This window comes from Somniosus microcephalus, chromosome 16 (genome assembly GCF_052327205.1).
Source record: "Somniosus microcephalus isolate GS21.2 chromosome 16, FLI_Smic_1.0, whole genome shotgun sequence".
Lineage (NCBI taxonomy): Eukaryota > Metazoa > Chordata > Chondrichthyes > Squaliformes > Somniosidae > Somniosus > Somniosus microcephalus.
Genome location: NC_141002.1, coordinates 107,149,802 through 107,170,691, shown reverse-complemented (window position 1 = coordinate 107,170,691; position 20,890 = coordinate 107,149,802). Strand labels below are relative to the sequence as shown.

At 46.8% G+C, this 20,890-nt stretch overlaps 1 protein-coding gene across 1 annotated transcript in view; it reads left to right on the top strand.

Moving 5' to 3' along the window:
- Positions 1–18,292, top strand: part of LOC147106478 (NAD-dependent protein deacetylase sirtuin-3, mitochondrial) — a 40,197-nt gene extending 21,905 nt beyond the window's left edge. Inside the window, 5 exon segments of the mRNA XM_086009701.1 lie at positions 3,401–3,501; positions 9,538–9,699; positions 9,910–10,005; positions 10,007–10,105; positions 17,565–18,292. Coding sequence (XP_085865827.1) covers positions 3,401–3,501; positions 9,538–9,699; positions 9,910–10,005; positions 10,007–10,105; positions 17,565–17,642 — 536 coding nt within the window. The 3' untranslated portion in view covers positions 17,643–18,292.
- The last annotated feature ends 2,598 nt before the right edge of the window (positions 18,293–20,890 follow it).

The following is a 20,890-nucleotide window of genomic DNA, read 5'->3' as shown; positions in this document are numbered from 1 at the left end:
GGTTCTTTTATTCTTTTGTCCAATCGCAGCCCTGCCTTCGATCTAGTTCCTTTTCTCTCCAGTTTTGAAGAAGGGTCAAACCCGAAACGTCAACTCAAATTTCTCTCCACGGATGTTGCCTGACCTGCTGAGTTTTTCCAGCATTTTCTGTTGTTATTTCAGATACTTCAAGTTGTCCATTTTATCTCGGGTTGCCAGTGAAAATATATATTTTAAAATTCCAATTTCTAACTGGCCAATTATATTTAAGAGCTTGCCTCTGCTGACTTTTAAAGGACCCTCTGAGGGAAAGTTTAGCATCAAATGCAACACGAGGGCTTTAGACTGAGTTTTGATTCCTGTCTCAATTTTGTTATACCTTCACCTCTGGCCTGGCTTGAGCTCTGTACTCAAATGACCCAAGTTGGATTATCAGTCAATTAAGATTGAAGAGTTCCATTGGCAGGGCCATTGCTCGAACCTTTGATGTTCCTGCTCATTGGCTCCAAAGTGACCATTATAATGAGGATGAGTTTCATAAGAGCATAAGAAATAGGAGCAGGAGTCGGCCATTTGGCCCCTCGAGTCATTCAATAAGATCATGGCTGATCTGATTTTGGCCTCAACTCCACTTTCCCGCTCTCCCCACACCCCTTGACTTCCCTGTAGCTCAAATATCTGTCAATCTCCGCCTTGAATATACTCACTGACTCCGCCTCCACAGCTCTCTGGGGAAGAGAATTCCAAAGATTCTCGACCCTCTGAGAGAAGAAATTCCTCCTCATCTCTGTCTTAAATGGGTGCCCCTTTATTCTGAAATTATGCCCCCTAGTTCTAGATTCCCCCACGAGGGGAAACATCCTCTCAGCATCTACCCTGTCAATCCCCCTCAGAATCTTATGTTTCAATAAGATCACCTCTCATTCTTCTAAACTCTAATGAGTATAGGCTCAGCCTGCTCAACCTTTCCTCATGAGACAACCCTTTGATCTCTGGAATTAACCGAGTGAACCATCTCTGAACTGCCTCCAAGGCAAGTATATCCTTCCTTAAATAAGGAGACCAAAACTGTACGCAGTACTCCAGGTGTGGTCTCACCAACGCTCTGTACAGTTGTAACAGGACTTCCCTACTTTTATCCTCCATCCCGCTTGCAATAAAGGCCAACATTCTATTTGCCTTCCTAATTACTTGCTGTACCTGCATGCTAACTTTTTGTGTTTCATGTATGAGGACCCCCAGATCCCTCTGTACCTCCGCATTCTGCAGTCTCCATTTAAATAATATTTTGTTTTTTTATTCTTCCTGCCAAAGTGAATACCCTCACATTTTCCCTACATTATACTCCATCTGCCACCTTACTGCCCCCTCACTGAACCTGCCTGTATCCGTTTGCAGACTCTGTGGCCGTGATTTAATTGGCACTGAGAGGGCAGATTTGGAGGCGGGTCAAGGGTTAAAATCGTTTTGATTGACGGCGGGTCCGATCCGGCCGTCAACCCGCCTCCAAACAATTTTCCCAAGTGTCGGGTCCCCGATTTGCGCATGGACCCAACACCTAGTGGCGGGAAGAGGATTAAAGCCACTTGCCTGCCTGTTAACAGGTGTTTGATAGTTAACAGGCTCTTTTTCAATTTTGCCGCTTCTGCCTCGGGTTTCCTGATGTCCAGACACCACGCCAGGTAAGTGTGGTGTGTTGTGAGTCTGCTGTAATGTTTCTGCATTGATGACAGCTGCAGAAGTGGTGTGAAGGATCCAATGGTGCACTGGTGAGTTTCAGAGGTAAGAAAATGTTGGGGAAATTCATTTTTAATGTATTTACACTTTCCTGTAGGTAACGAGTTTTGAAATCGATGTCTAGTCCCGCCTCATTGGGAGAACCTCTCTCACCAGTGACAGATCGCTTCTGTAACCTCACCTGCAGCTGCCATCTGTTCTAGCCTATGGACGGAGTCACTGGAGAGCCTGGGCGCAAGAACTGACCTTTGTACAGTGATTGTCGGTGTTTGCAGCACCTCAATGCTGTCAAACATTGAGAAATGAGCTGTCAAAAAAAGTGTGTGGTCCCTTTAAGAAAACTGGCAGATGACGCGTCATCAAATGATGTCATCTGACCGGCTTCCTCTTAATTGGCCGGCAAGCCCGCAGGGCGGGCTTAACAAGATCAATCAGTGTAAAATCATGTTCATGGGCCAGATGCCGTTGGGGGCGGGACTGGAACCCGGAAACCACCTGACCCGCATCCAATGACAAAATTGCAACCTTTGTGTCGTCCTCACATCTTGATTTCCCACCTATTTTTGTATCGTCAGTAAATTTGGCTACATTACACTCGGTCCCTTCATCCAAGTCATTAATATAGGTTGTAAATAGTTGAGGCCCCAGCACTGATCCCTGCAGCACCCCACTAGTTACAGTTTGCCAACCTGAAAATGACCCATTTATCCTGACTCTCTGTTTTCTGTCAGTTAGCCAATCCTCTATCCATGCTAATATATTACCCCAACCCCGTGAGCTCTTATCTTGTGCAGTAACCTTTTATGTGGCACCTTATCGCATACACTACATCTACTGGTTCCCCTTGATCCACCCTGCTTGTTAAAGAATGCTAATAAATTTGTCAAACATGATTTCCCTTTCATAAAACCACGTTGACTCTGCTTGACTGTATTATGATTTTTTAAATGTCCTGCTATTACTTCCTTAATAATAGATTCCAGCATTTTCTCAATGACAGATGTTAGGCTAACTGGCCTATAGTTTCCTGCTTTCTGTCTCCCTCCTTTCTTGAATAGGGGCGCTACAGTTGCGGTTTTCCAATCCGCTGGGACCTTTCCAGAATCTTGGAAATTTTGGAAGATCACAACCAATGCATCCACTATCTCTGCAGCCACTTCCTTTAGGGGGCAGGCCATCAGATCCAGGGGACTTGTCAGCCTTTCGTCCCATTAGTTTGCCTGGTACTTTTTCTCTAGTGACAGTGATTGTTTTAAGTTCCTCCCTCCCTTTTGCCTCTTGATTATCCAATATAATTGGGATGTTTTTAGTGTCTTTTACCATGAAGACAGATACAAAATATTTGTTCAAAGTCTCTGCCATTTCCTTGTTTCCCATTATTAATTCCCCAGTCTCCTCCTCGAAGGGACCAACGTTTACTTTAGCTACTCTCTTCCTTTTTATATACTTGTAGAAGCTCTTACTGTCTGTTTTTACATTTCTTGCTAGTTTACTCTCATAATCTATTTTCTCCCTCTTTAGAATTTTGTTAGTCGTCCTTTGCTGGTTTCATGATAACGGCACGATGGTGAGAGGAGGGAGTTGAAGTAAATTATATCGACGATTATAAAAGCAATGTTTGTTTTTCATGTCTGTTCCGTTTGACACTGCCGGCGGTTAATGTTGTGCTGACATTTTCTTACAGTGGCTGGGAGTCCTTCGGAGAAACTGATAGAGGCTCACGGGACATTTTTAACTGCATCATGTTCCTTGTGCAATGCGCCATATCCGTCAGAAAAAGCAAAGGTAAAAGGTCAGAATAGTCAGAGATGAGTAACTTTGCACCCTAGAAACCACCAACTTGTGCTCTTTAAGGTGTCAGCCAAGGCTCAGTGGGCAGCACTCTCGCCTCTGAGTCAGAAGGTTGTGGGTTCAAGTCCCACTCCAGAGACTGGAGCACAAAAATCTAGGCTGACACTCCCAGTGCTGAGGGAATGCTCTTTTGCTCTCTCTCATTTATCTGTCTGTTTATCTCTCTCTATCTCTCTCTCTCTCTGATCTGGACTTTGACATGAAGAGGTGGCCATCAAAGTCTGCTAATGAAACCAAAACTGGGAGAAAGAGCAAACCAACCAACAAGTGTGCAGGAGACTATTAGAGGACATAAAAAGGCTCTGAGATCGGGCAGATAAATGGTGAATACAGCTTGGTACTGAAAACTGTGAGGTAATACATTTTGGGGATAAGATTAAAGAATGGAATTCTGCTTTCAATTTTCAATGCAATGGGGAACCAAAGGTGTTTCGATAAGTAGAGATAAGTAGATCCTTAAAACAAGTTTTAAAATAGTTATGGACAAATGGGAATTATTTTGGACATAGAGGTGGCTGTCAGTGTCTGCTAATGATACCGAAACTGGGGGGAGACGCAAACCAATCGAAGTGTGCAGGAGATTACAGACAGTTTGTTGTTGCTGCTTCTGAGACGCATCCTCCAAAGCTGTAAAGAATATTTAAGATCCAATTAATTGGGCGGTGCAACATTCCAAGCTTCCATCTCCAGACTCTCCTTCCAAATCCATCTGTTAAAGTCCAGACTGATTTGGTAAACTGCTATAACCAGGAACCCAGAACCTGGTGCTGGAGGACATTGGGTGTAAAAGGGAAATAAGGTGCCGGTCTGTTGCTGTAGCTTGTTGGGGTAATGTGTTTTGATTTGTAAAATGTTAAAAGGATTCGCTGAGGTAGATATGGAAAAATTATATCCTCTGGTGGGGGGAAAACCAGAACAAGGCGGCACAATCTTAATATTAGAGCCAGAACATTCAGGGGTGAAATCAGAAAGTATTTTTCACACAAAGGCTCGTGGAAATCTGCAGCTCTCTCCTCCAAAAGGCTGAGGATTCTGGGGGTCAATTGGAGCTTTCAAGACTTAGGTGGATGGATTTTTTGGGGGGTAAGGGTATCAAGGGGATAAGGAGCAAAGGTGGGTAAATGGTTGTGGCCAGGATCCAATAGAATGGTGGAGCAGGCTCGAGGGGCTGAATGGCCTCCTCCTGTTCCTATGTTGGCCTCATCCTGCAAAATACTTGATATGCCTATCAATTAGTCCAATAAAAGGCGACGAGTTAAGAACGTAACTGAAGGTTTTTATTGGCTAAATAACAGAGCCCACCCTCGTGGGTGATCCGATCCAACAGGGAGGAATACTAGCCAGTCAGCTACCTTTATACCTGGGCAGGTAATGGGCGGAGTCGGAGGTGGTCAGCCCAGGTATAACAGTGCGACAAGAGGCGACCTCGTGTAGTGATGTGACAGTGAGAACAGTGAGAACAATATACAGTGATAACTATAACAGTGGTTTACCACATTCACCCCTTGTTTAGATTAGAGTCCGGCGGGGTGAAGTGTATTACCAGCTCTGGTATGTCAGTCTGTCCGGAGGCTTCGTTAGCCTCTCCGATCGTCGCAGCGGCGGTGTTACATTATCCGGTGTTAAAGCTGGTGTCTGCGTAGTCAGCAAAGGCTCGTGGGGTTCCGGCATGCCGTCTACCTCGGCTGGACTCGGAGGGGGGGGTGAGGGTGCGAGGTCTCGTAAGGAGACAGTGTCCTCCCGTCCGTCTGGGTAAGCCACATAGGCGTACTGGGGGTTGGCGTGCAGGAGGTTCACCTTCTCGACCAGGGGGTCCGTTTTATGGGCCCTCACGTGCTTTCGCAGCAAGACGGGTCCCGGAGAGGTCAGCCAGGTTGGTAGGGTGGTTCCCGTAGTCGACTTCCTGGGGAAGACAAACATTCGGGCATGGGGGGTGGTGTTAATGGCAGTGCAAAGTAGTGACCGGATGGAGTGCAGCGCAATCGGGAGGACCTCTTGCCAGCGGGAGGTTGGGAGGCCCTTAGACTTTAAGGCTAAGAGGGTGGCCTTCCATACCGTCGCGTTCTCTCTTTCCACCTGGCCGTTCCCTCGGGGGTTGTAGCTGGTGGTCCTGCTTGCTGCAATACCCCTCTCCAATAGGAACTGACGGAGTTCCTCGCTCATGAAGGAGGCGCCCCGGTCACTATGTATATAGTTCGGGAACCCGAACAAGGCGAAGAGTTTGTTCAGGCATTTAATGACCGTGTTACTGGTCATGTCTGGGCAGGGGAAGGCAAAGGGGAAACGGGAGTACTCATCAACGATGTTGAGGAAGTACACATTACGGTCGGATGACGGTAGGGGCCCCTTGAAGTCGATGCTCAGACGCTCGAAGGGGCGGGTGGCCTTGATCAGGCTTGCTCTGTCCGGCTTATAGAAGTGCGGTTTGCACTCAGCACAGATCTGGCAGTTCCTGGTCATGGTCCTGACCTCCTCGATGGAGTATGGCAGGTTGCGGGCCTTAATGAAATGGTAGAGTCTGGTGACTCCGGGGTGGCAGAGGTCATTGTGGAGGGTCTGAAGTCTATCACTTTGCGCGCTGGCGCATGTAATGCGTGAAAGAGCATCAGGGGGGTCGTTCAGTTTACCGGGCCGGTACAAGATCTCATAATCATAATTGGGTACCCATTGGGCATAGTAGGCGAAAAGCCCCAGGGTTCTCCTAAGTGCTTTTGGACAGTGGGGGAGGGGTAGCTCCATGAGGGGGCGCATTCTTTCGGGGTCGGGGCCGATGACTCCGTTCTCTACTACACAGCCAAGGATGGCAAGGCGCGCTGTGTTAAACACGCATTTCTCCTTATTGTAGGTGAGGTTCAGCCGTTGGGCCGTACGGAGGAATTTCTCCAGATTCACGTCATGGTCCTGCCGGTTGCGGCCGCAGATGGTGACGTTATCTAGGTAGGGGAAAGTGGCCTGTAGTCCGTTCTGGTCAACCATCCGGTCCATCTCCCGTTGGAAAACCGAGACCCCGTTGGTGACACCAAAGGGGACCCTAAGGAATTGGTAGAGGCGGCCATTCGCCTCGAAGGCGGTGTACTGGCTGTCCTCCGGGCTGATGGGGAGTTGGTGGTAGGCCGACTTGAGGTCGATGGTCGAGAATACGCGGTATTGTGCAATCTCATTGACCATGTCCGATATGCGGGGGAGGGGGTATGCGTCCAGCTGGGTGTATCTGTTTATGGTCTGGCTGTAGTCGATAACCAGGCGATTTTTGTCGCCGGTCTTGACTACCACCACCTGGGCACGCCAGGGGCTGCTGCTCCCCTCAATAATGCCCTCTTTCAGGAGTCGCTGCACCTCAGAGCTAATGAAGGCTCTGTCCCCAGCGCTGTACCGCCTGCTCTTAGTAGCGACAGGTTTGCAGTCGGGGGTGAGGTTAGCGAACAGGGAAGGTGGCGGTACCTTGAGGGTGGATAGGCTGCAGGTGTTACGCGGTGGGCGGTTTAACTTTCGCTGGTTGTCGACTGTGAGTGGGGGGAGGGGTCCACCGTATGCTAGGGTTACACTTTGGAGGTGGGATTGGAAGTCCAGCCCTAGTATGATGGCAGCGCACAGCTGGGGGAGTACGAGGAGTTTAAAATTTTTATACTCTGTCCCTTTAACCGACAATGTCACGACACAGTAGCCGCTGATGTCTGTGGCGTGCGACCTCGATGCCATCGAGATGCGGCTGCGCGTTGGCAGGACGGGGAGGGAGTAGTGGCTCACCGTGTCTGGGTGGATGAAGCTCTCCGTGCTTCCGCTGTCGAACAGGCAGGTCATGGCGTGGCCGTTGACTTTGATGTCCATCATTGAGCTGGCCAGGTGGTGCGGGCGGGCTTGATCCAGGGTCACGGAAGCTAGGGTGTAGATGAGCGCGTCGTTGTCATGACAAGATGGCGGCGAAGATGGCGGCCCCCGTAGTTCACATGAGGCTCTGTTTAAATCGTTTGCCCCGCACAAAGATGGCCGCCCCTGCTGTTCCCATGAGGCTCTGCAGGCTTCGGCTGCCCCGCACAAAGATGGCCGCCCCTGGTTTTCCCATGAGGCTCTGCAGGCTTCGGCTGCCCCGCACAAAGATGGCCGCCCCTGGTTTTCCCATGAGGCTCTGCAGGCTTCGGCTGCCCCGCACAAAGATGGCCGCCCCCAGGGTTCGCATGAGGCACTGCTGGCTTCTGAGGATTTGCTTCTGCAGGCCTTGGAGAAGTGGCCTTTCTTGAGGCAGGTTTTGCAGGTCGAGTTTTTGGCTGGGCAGCGCGACCTCGGATGCTTCTCCTGGCCGCAAAAGAAGCAGCCAGCGGCCCGATCGGGGTTGCCTGATGTCGGGGCCGGTACCGGGGCTAGCGGGCCCGGTCGGATCCGTGATGCAGACGCTGAGGTAGGTCCCGGGGGCAGCGCTGTGAAGGGTGGTGGGGTGGGGGTCGGGCCCGAGTCCCAGGGTCGCGAATAGTACCTGGCAAACGCTTCCTGGTCTTGCTGGGTGGCCTCTAGGGTGAGGGCGAGGGCTTCGGCCTTGTCCAGGTCTATGTCCTTAGCTTCAAGCAGTCTTTGCCGTGTGTAGTCGGAACGTAGGCCTCTCACCAAGGCGTCGCGGACATTGTCTTCCATGTTCGCAGTAGCCGTCACCGCTTTAAAGTCACAGTTCCTGCCGAGTTGTCTCAGCGCTCGTGAAAATTCAGCTATCGATTCTCCTGGCTGTTGCTGGCGAGATCTTAAGAGATGCCTAGTGTACATGTAGTTTACCGGGCTCCGGTACTGCTGTTTCAGTAGGTTGATGGCGTCGTCGTACGTAGTCATGTCCTGGATGAGTGTATATACTCTCGGGCTCGCTTGGGCTTTCAGGACTCTTAGTTTGGATCTCTGAGGGACGACGGCTTCCTCCAGGTACGATTCGAAGCAGTCCAGCCAGTGTTTGAAGTCGTTGGCTGAGTTTGGTGCCTGTGGGTTTAGATCCAGGTATGGTGGTTTCAAGGCTTGCAGCCAAGCCGGCTGGTGTGGCCCGTTGTCTGGTTATATGCCTATCAATTAGTCCAATAAAAGGCGACGAGTTAAGAACGTAACTGAAGGTTTTTATTGGCTAAATAACAGAGCCCACCCTCGTGGGTGATCCGATCCAACAGGGAGGAATACTAGCCAGTCAGCTACCTTTATACCTGGGCAGGTAATGGGCGGAGTCGGAGGTGGTCAGCCCAGGTATAACAGTGCGACAAGAGGCGACCTCGTGTAGTGATGTGACAGTGAGAACAGTGAGAACAATATACAGTGATAACTATAACAGTGGTTTACCACAATACTAAATAAAAAGAATACTTCGCTGTGCTATTTTATAAAGGGGGCTGGAAGGCCTGAGGAATTCATTCGGTTAAAAATGTCTCTTTGGGTTTCTTTCCATGACTTGCTCGAGTGCGAGATCTTCAGTCGGTGGATGGAGTGACTATTCCTAGCCCAGGAGCAAAACAGTTTGTGAAAAATCGTACATTTATTTTTGGGATGTGGGTGACGCTGGTATTTAGTGCCCCTGAGGATAGTGTCAACCACATAGTCTGGAGTCACCTGTAGACTAGGTAGGGCAGCAGGTTCCCTTCCCTGAAGGACGTCAGTGAACCAGATTTACTGAATTCAATTTCACACCTTGCAATGGGATTTGAACCCGAGAGTTCTGGACTAACGACACCAGGTGCAATGCCATAGGCACCAGCTCCTGTACCTGTGCACTGAAACCCACTGGCTGTGGCAGTGAGAAATCCGGGATCATATAATCGTTTTATTGAGGAGACGAGCCCATGTCGACAAAACAACTTTACGGAATCATTTACTGACCGACTGGTAACTCTGGAATCCCTAAAGCAAGTAAACAATGCCATTAGACCGAGTTCAATATCTGCAGATTTGTGTGGAGTGTTTTGTGAATGTGTTTATTGACCTGAGCTCCTGCACATTTCCCTCTTCTAGGTTGCAATTATAAATGATGAAATGCCAAGATGTAAAACCTGTTCGGGAATCGTGAAACCGGACATTGTATTTTTTGGTGAAAGTCTCCCTAAAAAATTCTACTGCTACAGAAAGGATTTCAAACGGAGCGACCTCCTGATTGTCATGGGGACATCGCTGGAGGTAAAGCAACGTGGTTCTGTTGTGGTTTTCAGTTCTTTAACTTCTTGCAATAGCCAGCGGGAGGTTGTCTGCACCAAACTGTGTTCCCACTGCGAACACCGGAAAATCGGAATGGGAAAAGGCCACTCGGCCCATCGCTCCCGCTCTGTCTAGACTCTGATTTATTCTGGTGTTGGTAATAAACGCTCTATCTCCCCTTCTTGGCTGTAGATCGAGTCCTTTGCGAGCATTGTGAATTCTGTGCAGCCTCGTGTCCCTCGCCTGCTCCTGAACCGGGATCCTGTCGGCCCCTTTAAACAAAGACCTTTTGAAACACACGGACCTGAGCAGATTGGGCGATCTGACCGACAGTGTCCGGGTGTTTGTGAAACTCCTGGGCTGGGAGACTGAGCTGGAGCAACTCAAGGTACAGGCGCAGTGTTTGTAGAACAGTCTCATGAATGTCATATAAAATCTTCTATATATTCTGTATTTCTGGATAACTTTGCAAATCTATAGCACTGGTTTGACATTTTCCATTTCAATGATTTATTTATACGGAAAACAAAAAATAGAATCAACGTTAAGCAGTTTCAATGTCTGACATCTTTCCTTCTCGCCAGATTGCTGCCCATCCCTCCCTGTGTCTCTGATCTATTATCACATCCAATGTTCCATCAGTTTAACCTTCAATGTGCCGAATATTTCCAGAAATTGCAAAGTGACTTCATTTATTTTTATTTGTTTCCTCCTCCCCCCACTCCCTTTTGTGATTTTTCTCTGTCACATTCTCCTGTTCCCAGATGAGGGCCATGTTGATCTCTCTATCCTGTGACACACAGGGCGACACTTCCTCATTTTTAGCTTTCCACCTTGGGTGTGGAAGCAGTAACTCCACTGACCCAAGTGAACTCTCCCCGCAGAGCAAAGGAGGAGGCCAGTCACCAGCTAGGTCTCCAGCTTAGGCCGAACAGGGGAAGGGAACGGGACTAATTGGAGAGCTCTTTCAGAGAGCCAGCACAGGTGTGATAGTCCAATTGCCTTTGTGCTGAGGAACTCGCCACTTAGTCCCATTCCCCTGTCCTTTTCCCGTGCCCTGCTATTTATTTTTATAAATATCCTGCCTTGCAACAGCCTCTGCCCAAGAAGTCACCAATGTTAAGCTATTGGGAAATCTGGGCAAGCAGACTTTCTGTTTGCTTGATAATAAATGCACATTGTCTTCTCTCGAATTATATACCCACTTACCCAAGTCCAGTTTAAGATGCAGCTTGGCAGAGAAAAGCTTGTGGGTATCCCAAGTGTGCACAGGGCTTCTCCTGGAGTCTAACCAGTAAAAGCTGTGCAACCCTCTAGTGAATAATACCAATAAGCTTCCTGTTGCTTTTTTTAAATTAATTCTCGGGGATGTGGGCATCAGCAAGGCCAGCATTTATTGCCCATCCCTAGTTGGCCTTGAGAAGGTGGTGGTGAGCCGCCGCCTTGAACTGCTGCAGTCCGTGTGGTGAAGGTGCTCCCACAGCGCTGTCAGGGAGGGAGTTCCAGGATTTTGACCCAGCGACGATGAAAGATCGGCCGATATATTTCCAAGTCAGGATGGTGTGTGACTTGGAGGGGAACTTGGAGGTGGTGGTGTTCCCATGTGCCTGCTGCCCTTGTCCTTCTAGGTGGAAGAGGTCGTGGGTTTGGGAGGTGCTGCCGAAGAAGCCTTGGCGAGTTGCTGCAGTGCATCTTGTAGATGGTGCAACCCGCCAAGCACAAAATCATAGAACAACATCTTGCAGCACAGAAGTAGACCATTCAACCCGTCACACCTGTGCTGGCTCTTTGAGAGAGCTCTCCAATTTAGTCCCACATCCCAGCTTTCTCCCCATAACCCTGCAAATTAGTCCTCTTCAAATACGTGTCAAAATACAACACTATGTTCCTAATCATCTACCTGAGCCCTCCTTTATTCACGGCTCTGGGACTTTTACATCCTTGTTGCTGTGCCGTTGGCCACCACTCGACTTGGTAAGATCGTGTAGGTTTTAACAAATTATAGGTCTGAAGAGTTACAAACCCAAAACATCATAACCTGTCTTAACTCAACATCAATAACTTGCAGTTATATAGCACTGTTAATGTAGTAAAATGTCCCAAGGCGCTTCACAGGAGTTTGACACCGAGCCACTTGAGATATTATGACCGGTGACCAAAAGCTGGATCAAAGAGTTCAGTTTTAAGGAGCAGCTTAAAGGGGGAGAGAGAAGCGGAGAGGTTTAGGAAGGGAATTCCAGTGCTTAGGGCCCAGGTAGCAGAAGGCACGGCCGCCGATGGCGGAGTGATGGAAATCAGGGATGTGCTGTGAAAGAATAAGCCAAATACCTATTCAGAAAAAGACACCATTCTATGAAAGAATTCTGGCCTTGTTAAAACATGACATTAAAGATAGGAGCAGGAGTCGGCCATTCAGCCCCTCTAGCCTGCTCCGCCATTCAATGAGATCATGGCTGATCATCCAAACTCAGTACCCTGTCCCTGCTTTCTCCCCATATCCCTTGATCCCTTTAGCCTTAAGAAATATATCCAACTCCTTCTTGAATATATTTAATGAATTGGCCTCTACTGCCTTGTGTGGTAGAGAATTCCACAGGTTCACCACTCTCTGGGTGAAGAAATTCCTCCTCATCTCTGTCCTAAATGGCTTACCCCTTATCCTTAGACTGTGACCCCTGGTTCTGGACTCCCTGACCATCGGGAACATCCTTCCTGCATCTAGTCTGTCTAGTCCTGTGAGAATTTTATAAGTTTCAATGAGATCCCCTCTCATTCTTCTAAACTCCAGCGAGTACAAGCCCAATCGACCCAATCTCTCCTCATACGTCATTCCTGCCATCCCAGGTATCAGTCTGGTGAATCTTCGCTGCACTCCTTCCATGGCAAGAACATCCTTCCTCAGATAAGGCGACCAAAACTGCACACAATACTCAAAAGATGTGGTCTCACCAAGGCCCTGTACAACTGCAGCAAGACATCCCTGTTACTGTACTCGAACCCTCTCGCTATGAAGGCCAACATACCATTTGCCTTCTTAACCGCCTGCTGCACCTGCATGCTTACATTCAGCGACTGGTGCACAAGGACACCCAGGTCTCGTTGCACTTCCCCTTCTCCCAATCTATTGCCATTCAGATAATAATCTGCCGCCTTGTCTTTGACACCAAAGTGGATAACCTCGCATTTATCCACGTTATATTGCATCTGCCATGCTTCTGCCCAATCACCCAACCTGTCCAAATCATCCTGGAGTTTCTCGGCATCCTCCTCACAGCACACACACCCACCCAGCTTTGTGTCGTCTGCAAACTTGGAGATATTACATCTAGTTCCCTCGTCCAGATCATTAATATATATTGTGAATAGCTGGGGTCCTAGGACCGATCCCTGCGGTACCCCACTAGTCACTGCCTGCCACTCGGAAAAAGAGCCATTTATTCCAACTGTTTGCTTTCTGTCTGCCAACCAGTTCTCTATCCAAGTGAATACCTTGTCCCCAATCCCATGTGCCTTAACTTTACACGCTAATCTTTTATGCGGGACCTTATCGAAAGCCTTTTGAAAGTCCAAATACACCACATCCACTGGTTCTCCCTTATCTATTTTACCAGTTACATCCTCAAAAAATTCCAGTAGATTAGTCAAGCACGATTTACCTTTTGTAAATCCATGTTGACTTTGTCCGATCCGGTCACTGTTTTCCAAGTGCTCTGCTATTACATCTTTTAAAATGGACTCCAGCATTTTCCCCACTGCCGATGTCAGGCTTACCGGTCTGTAATTCCCCGTTTTCTCTCTACCACCTTTTTTGAACAGTGGGGTAACATTAGCTACCCGCCAATCCATGGGTACTGTTCCAGAGTCTATTGAATTTTGGAAGATGACCAGTAATGCATCTACTATTTCTAGGGCCACTTCCTTAAGTACCCTAGGATGTAGATTATCAGGCCCTGGGGATTTATCGGCCTTCAATCCCGTCAATTTCTCTAACACCATTTCCCTACAAATACTGATTTCTATCAGTTCCTCCCTTTCATTAGACCCCATGTTCCCCGACATCTCTGGGAGGGTATTTGTGTCCTCCTTTGTGAAGACAGAACCAAAGTATGTATTTAATTGGTCTGCCATTTCTTTGTTCTCCATTATAAATTCCCCTGATTCTGACTGCAAGGGACCTATGCTTGACTTCACCAATCTTTTTCTCTTCACATATCCATAAAAGCTTTTACAGTCAGTTTTTATGTTCCCTGCAAGCTTACACTCATACTCTATTTTCCCCCTCTTAATTAATCCCCTTGTCCTCTTTTGTTGAATCCTAAACTGCTCCCAATCCTCAGGTTTACTGCTTTGTCTGGCCAATTTAAATGTCCTCTTCTTGGATCTTATGCTATCCCTAAGTTCCTGGGATGAACAAATTCTGTAGTTCATCCATGCGATCTTTGAATGTTTGCCATTGCCTATCCACAGTCAACTCTTTGAGTGACATTCCCCAATCAATCTTACCCAACTCGCGCCTCATACCATCATAGTTTCCTTTATTTAAATTCAGGACCCTAGTCTCTGAGTCAACTACTTCACTCTCCATCTTAATGAAGAATTCGATCATATTATAATCGCTCCGACCCAAGGGGCCTCGCACAACAAGATTGCTAATTAATCCATTCTCATTACATAATACCCAGTCTAAGATGGCCTGATCTCTAGTTGGTTCCTTGACATATTGGTCTAGGAAACCATCCCGTATACACTCCAGGAATTCCTCCTCCACAGTATTGTTACTAATTTGGTTAGCCCAATCTATATGTAGATTAAAGTCATCCATGATAACTGCTGTGCCCTTATTGCACGCTTCTCTAATTTCCCTTTTAATGCCATCCCCGACCTCCGCATTACTGTTTGGAGGTCTATATACCACTCCCACTAACGTTTTCTGCCCCTTGGTATTTCTCAGTTCTACTCATACAGATTCCACATCATCAGAGCTAATATCCTTCCTTACAATTGTGTTAATCCCCTCTTTAACCAGCAATGCTACCCCACCTCCTTTTCTTTTTTGCCTATCTTTCCTGAATATTGAATACCCCTGGATGTTGTGTTCCCAGCCTTGGCCACCCTGGAGCCATGTTTCCGTAATCCCAATCATATTATATTCGTTTACCTCTATTTGCGCAGCTAATTGATCCACCTTATTCCAAATGCTCCTCGCATTAAGACACAAAGCCTTCAGGCTTGTTCTTTTAGCGCTCTTAGAATTATTATTTACTGTGGCAAACTAGGTCTGGAAATCTGGAAGCCTCAACAATCTAAAACGGTTACAGCATTCTGGTGATAGAGAAAAGATAAGTTGTTGACACTGAATCAGTAACCTTATTGAAACAGGAGGTTGGAGGCTCCTGATTGTCTTTTTTCCAAAGCTTCAGACTATGGTACACCCTGTTAAGGTGTTCTAAATTATACTTCGGAAAGAAACACACAAAATTAAGAAACCTATGCCTTTGTGGGAATGGCATCAAGTGGGGGAGGCACCTGCCACCACACTGTTTTTATGGTGGGCTTGGGACACCTGCGGTAGAGACATAATTCTGCATTGCTACCAGCTGAGGTGACTAAGAATAGCAGGGGTCAGCAGAAAAATGACGAGAGATAATTAGCTTACATCAGCAGAAAACTTCAAAGGAAATACCACTGAAAAAGGATATAAATATTGAACTTTCAAATGGGATGATAGTCTCGCTGTAAAGGGGCAAAGCGATTCTCAGGCTTCAGAGGTGGCTCTGTAAGTCTACAACTCTTTGTACCTCGGGGATCAAGGTACTGTACTGTATTTGATTTTGGTGGATATCCTGGAATAAGACTTAGAACTGTAAAACTGTAGCGAAGTTGAGATCTGATAAGAATTGTAAGCTTACTCTTTTTGGAACTGTTAATCTTGCGATTAAAACACCTACTGTAATTACATGTCGGTTCTTTAATAAATCTATATATTTTTAGAATTGTCTCACATAATACTTCTCTATCAAACTCGCGAACTCAATCTCTGTACGCTCTTTGGTGAGGTGTTGGAGAATTCTGAGGGAGTTTTCCAGACCCTCATAATATCCGGAACGTTACAGTCTATCTAAACTTATTAAAAGTGCTATCTGGAGGACGGTAACATCTTCAGGTCGTTCCTTTCCTTTAGGGAGAGATAGTCCGGAGCTTTAGACCCAATGAAAGCGTATTTAGGATTCGGCTACCTCAAACTTTAGTTGAAAGGGAACGTCTGAGGAATACGCCTGATCCGGGGTAGCCCTAAAGGGGCTAGGACTAGTAATTATCCCTTCAGCGCAAGAGGCCAGAATTGGAGGAGCTCGGAGATTTCGGAGGACTTTAGAGCTGGAGGGGGTTACAGAGATAGGGAGGGGCGAGGTTTGAAAACAAGGATGAGAATTTTCAATCGAGGCGTTGCTGGACTGGGAGCCACTGTAGGTCAGCGAGCACAGATGTTGATTGGGCAGCTGTCTGTCTCTCCTGTCTGGCAGTATTTGCATGTTTTCCTCATATTTTAAGAGCTGGCTGAACTCTGTGATGAGATTAATAGAAACATAGAAGATAGGAGCAGTAGGCCATTCGGTCCTTCGAGCCTGCTCCGCCATTCAATGCGATCATGGCTGATCATCCAAATTCAGTACCCTGTCCCTGCTTTCTCCCCATACCCCTTGATCCCTTTAGCCGTAAATATATCCAACTCCTTCTTGAATATATTTAATGAACTGGCCTCAACTGCCTTCTGTGGTAGAGAATTCCACACGTTCACCACTCTCTCAGTAAAGAAATTCCTCATTTCAATCCTAAATGGCTTACCCCTTATCCTTAGACTATGACCCCTAGTTCTGGACTCCCCAACCATCGGGAACATCCTTCCTGCATCTAGTCTGTCCATACCTGACAGAATGTTATAGGTTTCGATGAGATCTCCTCTCAATCTTCTAAACTCCAGTGAGTATAAGCCCAATCGACCCAATCTCTCCTCATACGTCATTCCTGCCATCCCAGGTATCAGCCTGGTGAATCTTCGCTGCACTCCTTCCATGGCAAGAACATCCTTCCTCAGATAAGGCGCCCAAAACTGCACACAATACTCAAGGTGTGGTCTCACCAAGGCCCTGTACAATTGCAGCAAGACATCCTTGTTCCTGTACTCAAACCCTCTTGCTACGAAGGCCAACATACCATTTGCCTTCTTAACCGCCTGCTGCACCTGCATGCTTACCTTCAGCGACTGGTGCACAAGAACACCCAGGTCTCTTTGCACTTCCCCTTCTCCCAATCTATTGCCATTCAAATAATAATCTGCCTTCCTGTTTTTGCCACCAAAGTGGATAACCTCACATTTATCCACATTATCATAAGTGCATTTGCCATGTTTCTGCCCAATCACCCAACTTGTCCAAATCGTACTGGAGTTTCACGACATCCTCCTCACAGCATACCCTCCCACCCAGCTTTGTGTCGTCTGCAAATTTGGAGATATTGCATCCAATTCCCTCGTCCAGATCATTAATATATATTGTGAACAGCTGGAGTCCTAGGACTGATCCTTGCGGTACCCCACTAGTCACTGCCTGCCACTCGGAAAACAACCCGTTTATTCCAACTCTTTGCTTGGAGGTGGTCGTGTTCCCATGCGCCTGCTGCGCTTGTCCTTCTCGTGGTAGAGGTGGCGGGTTTGGGAGCTGCTGTTGAAGATGCCTTGGTGAGTTGCATCTTGTAATGCCTTTTAAAGTCCTACTTCCAGGAGTGGTCCTGTCTGCAAACTCCATGCTGTAGTTTAATAAACCGCCTGATTGATTTACTTTGTGTTGCAGCATGAAAGCGGTTCTCCTCTCCAGAACAGCACTGACCCACGACCCATCATTTCAGGCAACCCTGAAATAAGCACATAGCCTCACAGGACTGGACCGCCTGCTTATCCCCACAAGGCCATGGCGTCAAAATTCTACAGGGTACCAGGTATAAAAACCCAGGGACAGAACTGTGGTGCATTGAAAAGTTCTCCCATTAAAAACACCAAGCACCTTTGCATTGAGAGGCTGTGAAGAGAGCTTGTCTGCATCAGAACCCTTGGAATCTGGGACTGAGTAAAGTTTAAACACGATCATTTGGGCTGTTAATAAAAGCAACTTTCATTCGGCAAGAAGATGGTTGGGATCCATGATTCTAATTGTGCCTCGAATTGATTTACAATATATATTGGAGACCGTTGCAAGTGCTCTCTTCAATGCAATACTTCATCTCTTCCTCACTAGTTCCCAATAGTTTCAGCACTTTAAAATGTTTCATATTGATAGTAGGCAATGTAGTTTCTAATGTGTATTTTGTATGTGATTTATTTCCTACCTCTAATAAGTATGATTGATACTAAGCTGATTAACATCAGACAAGTGTATGGATTAGGTCTGAAATGAATGAACTGTAGAAATTTATATAAGTATAAAAGTCTACTTTTATAATTTTGCACACTTTGTATATCTATTTTAACTTAATAAAATTATATTCACAAATGTAGTATTAAATCTATAGCCCTATTAGACCCCGTCTGGAGTAACTGTGTTCAGTTCTGGGCTCCGCACCTTTTTTATTCATTCTTGGGATGTGGGCATCGCTAACGAGGCCGGCATTTATTGCCCATCCCTAATTGCCCTTGAGAAGGTGGTGGTGAGCCGCCTTCTTGAACCGCTGCAGTCCGTGTGGTGAAGGTACTCCCACAGTGCTGTTGGGGAGGGAGTTCCAGGATTTTGACCCAGCGATGATGAAGGCACTATGATATATTTCCAAGTCAGCATGATGTTTGACTTGGAGGGGAACTTGCAGGTGGTGGTGTTCCCATGCACCTGCTGCTCTTGCCCTTCTAGATGGTAGAGGTCACGGGTTTGGGAGGTGCTGCCGAAGAAGCTTTGGTGAGTTGCTGCAGTGCATCTTGTAGAAGGTACACACTGCAGCCACGGTGCGCTTGTGGTGAAGGGAGTGAATGTTTAAGTTGGTTGATAGGGTGCCAATCAAGCGGGCTGCTTTGTCCTGGATGGTTTCGAGCTTCTTGAGTGTTGTTGGAGCTGCACTCACCCAGGCAAGTGGAGAGTATTCCATCACACTCCTGACTTGTGCCTTGTAGATGGTGGAAAGGCTTTGGGGAGTCAGGAGGTGAGACACTCGTCGCAGAATACCCAGCCTCTGACCTGCTCTTGTAGCCACAGTGTTTATGTGGCTGGTCGTTAAGTTTCTGGTTAATGATGACCCCCAAGATGTTGATGGTGGGGGATTTGGTGATGGTGATGTCGCTGAATGAATGTCAAGGGGTGGTAGTTAGACTCTCTCTTGTTGGAGATAGTCATTGTGTGGCATGAATGTTACTTGCCACTTATCAGCCTATGCCTGAATGTCGTCCAGGTCTTGCTGCATGCGGGCACAGGCTGCTTCATTATCTGAGGAGTTGCGAATGGAACAGAACACTGTGTGCAGTCATCAGCGAACATCCCCACTTCTGACCTTTATGATGGAGGGAAGGTCATTGATGAAGCAGCTGAAGATGGTTGGGCCTAGGATACTGTGCTGAGGAACTTCTGCAGCGATGTCCTGGGGATGAGATAATTGACCTCCAACCACCACAACCATCTTCCTTTGTGCTCGGTATGACTCAGGGCAGTGGAGAGTTTACCCCCTGATTCCCATTGACTTCAATTTTACTAGGGCTCCTTAATGCCACACTCAGTCAAATGCTGCCTTGATGTCAAGGGCAGTCACTTGTAGGATAGAGTGTACCTGTAGGGTTAGTAAACATTATTAAGATTCTATAACCATTTTTATATAACTATAATAATATGTGAAATTGTATGTTAAAAACCTAAAAAGCCTGTATAAAATGGCGAATGGCTGAGACCAAAGCAGGATGGGAAATTATGCCAACCTGACTAAAAACCTCTGTTATAAATTACTGAAGTAATGGAATGTTGTGTTAAGTAAACCCAGAGATAGTAGGAGGCATGGAATTCGGTAATGTTATGGAAAAGAGATAGAAGTTGGAGACAGCCTTCATTTAAGAAGCTGCAGAATAGACAAACTGTTTAGAAAACACCTCAAGGATGTTCTGTGAAGCTCACAGCAGAAAAGGGGAGGGAATCATAGACCGTACTTGTGAAGGCCTGAATGGTGAGATAGCCCAAGCAGCTGCAAGTTGCTATATATTTTGAAGGGGGAAAAAAAGGCATAAAGGAACAGCTATTGAACACTGAAGGCAGCATGAAACCAGAGGATGAGAAACTTCAGTCAACAGAACACAGTAAGAGAATAAAGAGACTGCGCCACAGTCACTCGGAAGGAACGCCGGGGTTCGATGAACAGACTGCGACTATCTTCTTGTTAAGTATTACTTCTTTATACTTAATGTTTAATAAACCTGTTTTACTGATGCACAATATACCTGTACCCAGAGTGGTTTGTGTAGTCAAGGACAAATTATTATAAAGCGCTTTTAAAAGCTACAATTGGCACCCAATGTAGGGCTGTGACTATTAACTCAAACCAGGTCCATTGTGCAAAAGGCAGGTACTTGGATTTTTGTCTGATCAACGAAAGTCCTTGTGGAAAGTTAGGTTATCTAACAGATAGTGTCTCTTTCACGTACAGCAAGATGTCAAGTGAGAATTTTTTTGTAGACTTTAAAATGAAGCTAATGAAGTGCGAGGATGCACAGTTACAGACGTTAGTAGTAGAATGTCTAACAAAAGTTAAAACCAAGTTAGGGGACAATCAGGATAAAGCTACGGCTGATAGAAGAGAATTTAACGTTAACGGGCGAGAAGTCAAAATGGGAAAAAGAGGCTGTAGTTAAAAAGTAAGAATGAAGTTCTTCAGGGCCAGGTCGGTGCTTCGACAGCAATAATACAGCAACAGAACATTAATACAGTTCACGACGGGGCTGCAATGCAGAACCTTGAGGAGGCTCAGTGTCCGGTAGCCTCCTTAACAAAAGACAATGACCACCTTACCAGACATAGAAACATAGAAGATAGGAGCAGGAGTAGGCCATTCGGCCCCTCTAGCCTGCTCCGCCATTCAATGCGATCATGGCTGATCATCCAAGTTCAGTACCCGGTCCCTGCTTTCTCCCCATACCCCTTGATCCCTTTAGCCTTAA